Source organism: Aquila chrysaetos, chromosome 12 (genome assembly GCF_900496995.4).
Source record: "Aquila chrysaetos chrysaetos chromosome 12, bAquChr1.4, whole genome shotgun sequence".
Taxonomy (NCBI): domain Eukaryota; kingdom Metazoa; phylum Chordata; class Aves; order Accipitriformes; family Accipitridae; genus Aquila; species Aquila chrysaetos.
This window is the reverse complement of record NC_044015.1, coordinates 36,289,077-36,299,495: the sequence shown is the minus strand read 5'-3', so window position 1 is coordinate 36,299,495 and position 10,419 is coordinate 36,289,077. Positions and strand designations below refer to the sequence as shown.

The window sequence follows — 10,419 nt, the reverse complement described above, 5'->3', positions numbered from 1 at the left end:
AGGATGAAGGAACACCGAAGCGCTGGTGAGTCTGTCCACGCAGAGGATGCTGAGGACTGAAGCAGTTCCTTGTCTTTGGATAACCTCTCACAACCAGGAATTCAACGTCAGCTTTATAATTGCTGCTCACAGATCAACCTCTGTTATTTAAATGTTTCCTGCCCAAACCAGTTTATTCCGGTAATATGAATAACAATCTGCTGCAGTACAATAGGTTTCACCCCCTGCTTCAGAGTTGGAGAGGAGCTTTGCCATAAGCTTTTACCCAAAATAATCTCAGATACAGTAGTAGTGATGAAAACCTGTCTCCTGACAAATACATACTATAATATATTGTTGGTAGAAAGAATACAGTTATTTTTTGTTTCAGGACACAGAGAGTGATACAATTTCCCTATCCAAGTAAAATGAAATTGTAATGAGTTTACTGTTAAACCTTTTAAAGAATTGCTGATTCTACGTACAGCAGCTTTGAATACTAGTTGTTTGCAAACCAGCAAAACACATAAACAAACACTAAGGAACAATTGTTAAAATCATTTATGTTTCCATCATTACAAGATGACAAAATATTCTACAGGTATGATCAAACACAATTTTGCCTGTTTAGGGACTACATAACAAAGGTCAGTTACAGTCCCAGTTCTTTAGATGAGGATGTTGACATAGAGAAAATAAATTACATGCTCAGGATCAGACAACAACAGAATCAAAAGTCCTTGTGTTCTGAATTTAACCACTTAAAAATCTAATGTGCTTAGAAGAAATAATTTATATAATTATGGGCACAGAAATTAGCTTATATTAGGGAGGGGCTAGTAGTGTTACTCTCAGTCCATTACATGTTTCTTCTATCTCCTAATGTCTTTTGGAGCTTCCAGGCTGTTCTTTCCATACCTTTTAACAAATTCACTCCAACCTGAATATCACCAGATGTCTTGTCTTTGCCTTCTTTTTCTCATTCCATCCGGATTTATGACGGGAACTATCTTCCTTTCTCCTGCCTGGGCTCAGACGGTGAAAACTTTCAAGCGACAGACGGATCCCTGCTCTCGGTGCCCGTTCTTGGCCTGCCCCACAGTACTCAAGAGCCACAGCAGCAAGGGAAGCCTTGCTGGGCCACTTCGCTCCTAGTATGGAGAGGCCATACGGTTGAGTTGGCACTGACTCAATGTCAGCATCAGAAACTGCAGAGGCAAAATCCCAGCAAGAACAGACTCTTCAAGGATTTAAACCAACAAACCCAAAAGAGTTTCTACTGGGCCTGTGCAAACTGAAATTTTTCAAAGCTGGATTTTCAGAGAAAGAGTATTGCTGGTACAAAAGCAGTTCATCTTCCAAAGACCTTCTCCAGAACAGAGGACTTGACACAAAAATTCTTGGGTAGCAGTCGGCATGGGCCAAACTACCTATCTCTTCTTTCTCACAGACATGTCGGTGCTTTTGGTCAATACGTTTTGAAAACAAGATTTTAGCTTCATGTGGACAATGTGTGTTAACTCCAACCCAAATACTGAACAGTCTGAAAAGTTTTAAGGAAATACTTCAACAGGAGTTGTAACCTAGGCAGCACGTCCAGCATGTGATGCCATCAGTCCCACTGGCAACGGTTCTTGGAATTAGCTCCAGCTGTTAATAAACAACCTGGTTTCTTCCTATGGGAGCCTATGCACAAGATTTAACCGAGTGTTATTTATCCAAAAGCTTGACAAGCCAGTGTTATGTTACTGAAATAATTTGGGACAAAGCATTCTCAAATATTCTTTGAAATTAATTTTAACTCCAAGCAGTTTGTCACACAAATTTCTAATGTGCTGCTATACTCTCAGAAAATTCACTTTGTGCTCAAAACTGCTGGAATTGGATAGCGTGCCATATTTTGTACAAGTACCCTAACATCACATCTGGCTTAAATTAATCCGTAACTAGAGAACTGGGGTTCGTTGTGCATTGTTAATTGCTTACCAGTCTCTGGGTGTTTCCAAGGACTCTGGCACTGCCCGCTCAGAGACTCTGGGATGCAGGGTTCCATCTCTTCAAAAAGCATCTGTAAGATCTCTTGTGCCACAAAAAGGGACGGTTGCAGATAACAGTCACTAGCAGCAACTCCCCAGTTCTAAAATCGAGTTGCAAATCATTTAGCTGTTAATCCGAGACAAAAAACACACCGGCAACAAGTTGGGGAATTGGTAGAGCCGCCCTGGCTTCTAGGCCATGCGTAGTGTGTTAAGGTATACAGTAACGCCTCAACTTATGGCTTTGATCGCCCTGAACGAGACGGCAGAAATACGTATCCAATGGTGCAAAACTCCGAAAGTTAAATACTAAAAATGTATTATTACTTAAAACTGGTGAAGCGGCGGGCGGAGCCCTGCCGGGAGGCGGCGCCGCCGCATCGATGGCTCGGCGCTCGCGGAAGGCAGCGCATCGACGGCTCGGCGCTCGCGGAAGGCGCCGTCAGCTCCGGCATGGCCGGGTTCGTCAACTTCGAGGACGAGGAGGAGGTGAGGGGCTACCTGGAGAACCTGCACGTCGAGTACAGCTACCAGTGCTTCAAGGAGAAGGACCCGGACGGTAAGCGGCCCCACCGCGACCCCCGCCCGCCGCCCCGGGGCCGGCAGGAGCCTCAGACCCTCTCACCGGTGCCTTGCAGGCTGCCAGCGCCTCGCCGACTACCTGGACGCCGTGAGGAAGGACTTCGCGGCGGCGGCGCGGGTGCTCCGCGGCAACTGCGAGGCCCACGGCCACAGCGAGAGCTGCTACAAGCTGGGGGCCTACCAGGCCATCGGCAAAGGTGGGCCGGGGGCGGGCGGGCGGTCCTGGTGCTGTCTCGCTGCCCCCCCCCCCCCACCCGCCGGCGGCTTCCCTTTCCCGCCCGAGCCGCCGGCGCCTCGGTTTTTCTGCGGCGGTCCTGCCGGCCGGAGGAACTCCTCCGTGTACGGGCGGCGGGGTGGGCGATGCCTGTGGGGAACGGCGGCTCCCGCTTTTGCAAAGGTGCTGAACACCTGCGTTCCCTCCTGACCTTGAAGGAGGAGCTGCCTGCGCTGCCCCTTTTATGGTCAGGTAGTAACAGCTGGGGAAGGGTGGAAAACCCTAAACTGCTTCCTTCTGAAGAATCAACTCTAGGTTAACCGCGTGTCTTACTTTTTCATAATTATGTCTCTATGAGTGGTAAGTATGTCCAGGGCTGAATGCTGCTGTGTGTTCTCTTCTTAAAAGTTGGATTTCTTCTCATCTCACTGTTCTTTTTTAGAGAAAGTAAGGAAGAAATAAGCTTACAGACTGGTAACACTGCTTACATAAGTAGGCCCCAAGTCTGCCCAAAATGTATCTGCTGGTACGGTAATGGGAAGCAGTTAAAGTAGTGAGGCTTCTTCCAAATGACAATTCTAGTAAGGAGCATGATATTTTTACTGTAGTTCAAAACTAGTAACAGTCTCAGTTTATGTGTAGGTATACTGGCAAAAGAATACTTTGCCTAGTGTAAGCTACTAAGAAATCCATAGATGTAGTAGTAGAAAGAGTATTTTGTGTTTCGGGGTTGGTATTTTTTTTGTCTACTTAAGCTGTTGTGGTAAGTGAGGAGTGGAGGAGGGTTTCCTAACTTGAAGACATTAGCAAAATCTTTGTAACTGAGACAATTATAGTCTCTCTGAAGTCCTAAATTTTGACTGTAGCATCTAAAGTGAGGGATGCTGTATTTCCCAAAGTGCACCAGGAAGCATGCTGCAAAGCAGAGCGCTCCCATCTGTTTTAGCATGTCCTCACAGTAATCTTTTGGTTTCTTGGCCGACAGGTGGACTCGACGCAGATTTGAAAGCTGCCTACAACTCTTTTATGAAGTCATGTGAGAAGGGTGGGAAGAAGTCAGTAAATGCGTGTCATAATGTTGGGCTGTTGGCCCATGATGGGAGAGTAAACGATGATAAACCTGACCCCGTTGTCGCTAGAGACTATTACACAAAAGCCTGTGATGGCAATTTTGCTCCTAGCTGCTTCAACCTCAGTGTGATATACCTCCAAGGAGCACCTGGGGTCCCTAAGGACATGAACCATGCTTTGAAGTACTCGCTGAAAGGGTGTGAGCTGGGTCACATATGGGCTTGCGCCAATGCCAGTCGAATGTACAAACTGGGAGATGGCATTGAGAAGAATGATGCTAAGGCAGAGGATTTGAAAAACAGGGCAAAACAGTTGCATAAAGAACAGAAAGAAGCCTCAAGTTCTTTAACATTTGGGGAGTAAAACTGTCAGTTGCAGTTAGTAAGACTCCAGGTTTAAATGGCAAGTGAACTTGTTATTTAAATTGTGAGCATGCAGTTTTCATTCATAACAAATAAATATCCCAAATAGATTTTGCTTATGCAAATAAACTTCTATTTTTGTGGATGCAACAAACATGACCAACTCTGCTGTGCCTTTCTACATTTTTAAATACACAAGTTCTTAAGTGTATTGCTTAGATCCCTTGTCTTTAAAAGGAAGGCAAAAATCGGCCTTTTGGAAGTTTGTCCCCATGGTTTCATGTATGAAAGGCTCTCTTTCATGTCTAGCGCTTCAGTATTGAGGCTTGTGCTCAGACCAATTCTAACACACAAAAAAAAAAAAAAAAAATCACAGTTGCAAGGTAGTCCCAGCTTGGACATTCAGAACTGTGCCATCTCTTACATGCAGTTGTGGAACTTTGGTAGTGTGCATGCTTGGCTGATGTCCTCTAAGGCTGCTTTGTACCAGGATGGCTTGAGAAAGTTGAGAAGGTTTATTTGCTGAAGGTAACATTTGTTATCCTAACGTTGTATTTAGACTTGCTGATTTAGTTACTTTGTTGTCATGGCATCAAAACTGCACTTGTAACTAGGAGAAAAAAAGAGATGACTTGTTATAGGGAGAAATAATAATTTGAGATCTTGATGATCTTTAAATTATACATTTAATGTCATAATTTCATCTGAGAAGTTTTGATTTCTCAATTCAGTCTGTAAGTTTTACAGGCTGTTAGTATAATTATTTCATTTGTGCAAATGTTTATTATTTGATTGTAAATCAGTGTTATGGCATTATTGGATGTACTTTGATTTCTAAATAATTAAGCATTCAATTGGAGCCAAGCCAAAAATTTCCTGTCCAAGAACATTTTCAGTAAAAAAACCTGGGTTCAGGAAAAAGGGCCATGTGGGAAAGCTGTGAAGAAACTGAGGGGTAGATCACTTCAGCAGACAAGTAAAAGCTGTTCTAGAGCAGTGTGCAGTCTTGGGATAGACTTATACTGAGCTGCTGCCTTCTTTGTTGGAGGTCTAGCTACAAAATTGAAACATTTCTGTTGGGTGACAACCTCTGAATGCTGGTGCTCTGCCATTCACAACGTGAGCTGCATCCGTGGGTGCTCATTGATTTGAAATGCTCGCCTGTGCACACCCCTGCTCAGTGTGTGTGCCTGGCTCTGTCACAGACCTCGCTTTACCGGGAACACTCATTTGCACAGGGAGTGCCTGTGCAAACCCCATTGTCACTAGACTCCTTCCTGCTTAACCTCATGCTTTGGTGTTATACTCGGTCTGATGACTGCTTGTTGGTCTCATCTGCCATTATTATATATTAATTTCCATTTCTAAACATTGTGATATGAATCTTCTACAATACTTTTTTTTTTTTTCTCCTTATGGTAAAAAGCAGCTCACAGTTGCTTTGTATTGTCTTTTAAATAAAAATTAGTATCTCTCAAGATACAAAGAAAGAAACAAATGCCTTGGTATCTGAGAGTTAAAAATGACATTGAGAGTTCACCTACAACAGAGTTTGTGTGCAAACATCCTGATGTGGGATGTGGCACTCCTGTGCAAGTGCTGGATGCTGCACTCAGTTGCTGTGTTTGTGCTATATACATCCAGAATGCATGAAGAGGTTCTGTTAGAGCTGCCAACATTATGGACTCTCTGGTCTGAACTGAACCTGACACTTGAAGGACCAGAGGATAGTTCTGGATACTGGTTTATATTACAACCATACTGCTGAAAGGATGTCAGCTTGCTTGGCAAGTTAGCAAAATACATGCATTCGTGTGCTTCTCAGCACACCAGCATTTCAACTTGCACACAACCATAGCAACAGCTGAAATTAAAGAATTATTTCTAACCAATTTTCACTATTTTTTAGGAGGAATAGTGAATTAAGTATGCTAGCATATTTTCTGCTACCTACTGCTTAAAAAATTCAAAACATGCCAGATTTGCACTAACAGCAGCTGGCTCTTTCTTCCTTCTCTTAGGCTGTTGCTTAAAACTCAAGGCCCAGAACTTACTAATATGTGCAGGAGTAATTCTGTTGAGTGCAGTGAGATGATTCCTCTGTGAGAGCTGGTGGCTAGATATTTACAAGCACTCAAGATTTATGAATGCTCTGGATATGTTCTGTTGAAGTACCTGAGCCAAATGGTTGTGTTTAAGTCCTCTCTTAGTTCTTTCAAAGCTGTTCTTCGACATCTTTGTCACTGAAGCTTCACTATACTGAGAAAGCTTTGAAGTGTGTTAATTGATTTATGCAACTCTACTATCACTCTTAAAGGCAGCGTCAACAAAGCTTACTACGAGTGTCTTGGAAGGAATTTTAATTTTTTTTAAACTGAGATGTTTTAATGTTTTTAGATCCAAAATTTAATTTTTACATTTATAGTGAATTTTGGATAAGTAAGGGTAATAAATTGCCAAAAGATGCAAACAGAGGAAAACTGGAAGATTAATCAAGTGTACAAATAAACCTTGATACTGTATGATTTTTTTTGTTGTTGTTGTTTTGCATGTGACAACCTCAAGAGATACAAGTGAAAGAAGGTTCTTGCATATATTCTACTTCAAATGTATTGAACAATATCAGCAGCCAGTTTCAAGATGGCTGTGTATAGTTTTTCTTGTGGAATTATATTGCCCCTAGATTTCCACAGTACATGAAGTAAGAATATAGAAATAGTTTGTGGAATATAGGAATATAGCCTGTATTTTGAATATAAAAATCCATAGTGACCAGTGGAAATAAGCTTCAATGCATTACAGCATCACACTGACTAAAGAGCAATCATACACAGTGAACGAGTTCTGAAAAATTAGTCCACAGCATCCTTTTTTTTTTTTTTCCTCCAATGCAAATGTTTATAACCAGGAACTGGAATTCTGTAGAGGGCTCAGGCTGAATAGCTTGTTGCCATGTAAAGGTTTCTGCTCTTCAGAGACTTGGGAATCCCATGTATTTTCTTAGCTAACCTGCTGGAACAAGCACAGATTTCAGGCTGCTTTCACGTGGTGTTTAAGTGTCACCACTTCCACTTTAAAATCACGTTTATTTTTCTCTCTCTGGACACAGAAATACTGTCCTTTGCTTGTACGGTCAACTTTTTTAACTATGAGACGTTTGTCCAGGCAGCATGTGGTCCTGGATGGTGCCTCTTGCTGTCTGTGATGATTCCAGGTCCAGGGGGGACATGCTGCTTTAGGCCCTGAAAGCGTGAAGCTTTTCCCTGGTCAGCTTAGATCTAGAAACATTTAAGTCACATTCAGATGATGCCAAGCCCAAAATGGTAATGAGCCTGTATGGCAGAAACATCTCTGCCTATAGATCTGGCAAATAAAATAGGCAGGAGAGAGAGAGAGGCAGGAGAGAAAGGAACTTAATTAGCTCTGCTGGGCAGATGAGCTTAAGAGAGCTGGCCCAGATTGTGGAGAAAATAAGTAAGAGAGCTAGGAGTTGGCCTAGGTCTACTGAATTATGGGTGAGTATCCAAGGCCAGATATTCCCTTTCAGGCAAGGCATGCGCACAGGTGTTAAATACCTTTAGCCTGAATGTTGTTTTTAGCATCTTCCCCACCGGTTTGTCACTGTGTATCTGAGTGCCACACATGCCTGGCTGCTTTAGGATTGTTCTTTGACACATGGTGATCACCCCTTATTCAATTACACACAAATTGTTCTACTTTCCTGACAGCGTCTGAAACACTACGTTCTCTTTTTTATAATACAGATTTAGGGAACAAGGTGCTAACTGAACAGATTTTGGACTCAAATCCATAGCTTACATATATGCGAACTGTAACTAAATATACATTTTCTGAAACAGCTGTCTGAATAAGTAGGGCAGTATATGTAAATGTAGTCATGCACTGACACGATCCTTTACAATTTTGGTGTGTATAAATATATGCAAAGTTGTGATGTGTGTGTATGTTTTGCTGTAAAAGAACATGAATGCTCTGGCTATGGTCTGAATAAAGATACAAACTTACTATTGAAGTAAATTAAGTGGGAGAAAAAGCAGCACTAATTTGGCTGTTGCCACAATTGAAAGCAGACTTGTTAGAATCTCATTGCATGCTGTCTCCGGCAGAGCATGGATGAATTAAAGCAGTTCTTCCAACTTAACTGCACTTTTAACAGACTTCTTGGAAAGGGTGTGCTTATTGCTGGAATAAAAACCCCAGCGGCACAGTGCAGCGATGAAATGGGTACACGGTAACGACAGATGGCAGCATATGAAAAACATTCTTGCATACGGTGGGTGTAAGGCCCACTATGGCTCTTCTTTTCAGCAGCCTGAAAAAAAAAAAAAAACTAGTGGTGACAAAAGTGAGATTAATTTTTCTGTTAACACAGTTAATATTTTATGGCAGTTAAGAAGGTAAAGCTCTTTTAGAGGAGCACACTTTGCCTGATTCTTTGCTAGGTACTATTCTGGGCATTTGTTTCACTTGGGAAAGGTAAGTAAATTCTACCTCTGCGGAGTGTAACAGTCTAGTAATAAAACAGTTTGGAAGCCATGTGCTCAGAAGTAAGCAATTACAGGTGGCTCAAGGCATTGGAGGATTGGGTGACATTTTAAGCCCTGATCTTTTTTTGGAGCTTGTAATGCACACTGTCTCCCAGTGGCTTGTTGAGATCCTCAGTCCAAGCGAACCTGCCACACTAGAGCAGGCTTTCTTCTGCCAGGACTAATGATTGTCAGTGATCCCCCCTGGGAACTTCCAGTCAAACAGGCACCTGGGAACATCCTCAATAAAAGTGACACGCACTGCAGATAATTAAAGCCACATATAAAGTGCATGTTGCAGGGAGTTTTTTTCATAGCACTTGAGAATTCGGAGACTTGCGGAGTTTATATATTATAAAATGAACTATTTTCATAAAAGCTGTGAAGTGTGTTAGTACAGATAAGTTTATGAAGTATCATCCAATTTTGTACCACCGGTTGAAAAGGCAAACCCGAATTAAGGAACGGTCTTTTCTTACACTAAAACACCATTAAAAACAGTTTAAAGTGTTTTCAGGCTGTTTCTGAACAGTTTGCTGCCTGTTCAGACACACCTCTATCTTTTTTACACAGCTATAGATAATACTGTTAACGGATGCATTAGACTATTTGACTATTTTCCCTCCAAAGTGACAAAACATAAAGAAAAAAGATCAGCCAGTCTCATTTCAGCATATTATAAATTATATGTGGTTAATGCAGTCTATAGACTCTACTAATAACAGTCTATTCTCAAGCTAGAGATTATGTTCAGCAGATGTAATCGAAATCTGTTAAGAGGTGAAAATTGGACTGCAAATCTTGGCTTATAACCATCTTGCTCTGATATTATGAGGGTATTGCCAAAAGGTCAGTATTTTCTTGCTCGCTCTTTTTACCTGATGTTACAAAGGCTAAATTTTATGTCCTCTTGGGAAGAAAATTGTTCCTCCAAATCCTCTGAGGTCATAAACGAAGAGTGATAGATATGTGATCATAATAGCATACTTGGAAATATGGAAGACCTGTTGATCACGTCAGGATCAGTGGATTTTCTACGAAATAAAGTTTATCTCAGCTGTAGGAGTTTATCTCCTAAACCACTGTCTGCTTTCTCTTTCATTTGTTTGTATTGATCTAAGCATACAGCCAACCTCCTTTAATAAAGCAGCAATATACTTCAGAAGGAATGGTGACAAACTCTAATTAATTAAATAGACTTATGAATACACGGCTTTGAATGATGAAAGCATTCACTGCAGGATGCTTCCTGCAGCTGTGAAAAGATTGCCAGTGGAGTGCTGGTTTTGTACTGAGATGTAAAAAACACTGGTGCCACATCATGTTGTGTCATTAAGTGTCATTTGGATTAATTCTGGACAAAAGATGCTGTCGGGTAAAGAAGCCGCGTGACGTTGTAGAAGCAGAAAATCAGACTTGTTTTGGTGGTTCTGTTTCTGTGTTATATTGTAATAAAAGCAGTTTTGCAGCTTGCTTACCTTTTATTCAGCCATCAGTAACAACTACTCTCTGCTGTATACATGTGAAGGTAGTTCTTGTAGCCGTACTCACCCACCCAGATGGACGGTCTGGGAGACTTTGTATGTGTAATCACCACACCAAGAAAGCAAAATAATAGTGTTCCTTGT

General features: G+C 41.8%; 1 protein-coding gene and 1 long non-coding RNA gene across 2 annotated transcripts; one reads left to right on the top strand and one right to left on the bottom strand.

Annotated features, from left to right (window-relative positions):
- Positions 1-522: 522 nt before the first annotated feature.
- Positions 523-2,072, bottom strand: LOC115348661. The gene is made up of 2 exons (XR_003925892.2): positions 1,966-2,072; positions 523-1,665 (listed from the first exon to the last, which is right to left on the bottom strand). It is a non-coding gene; the product is annotated as an uncharacterized LOC115348661 (long non-coding RNA).
- Positions 2,073-2,364: 292 nt separating this feature from the next.
- On the top strand, positions 2,365-6,766 carry LOC115348659 (cytochrome c oxidase assembly factor 7). Its single transcript, XM_030031629.2, has 3 exons — positions 2,365-2,574; positions 2,654-2,794; positions 3,797-6,766. The coding sequence occupies exons 1-3, from the start codon at positions 2,469-2,471 to the stop codon at positions 4,243-4,245; spliced, it is 696 nt and encodes a 231-aa protein (XP_029887489.1). The 5' UTR covers positions 2,365-2,468; the 3' UTR covers positions 4,246-6,766.
- Positions 6,767-10,419: the final 3,653 nt, after the last annotated feature.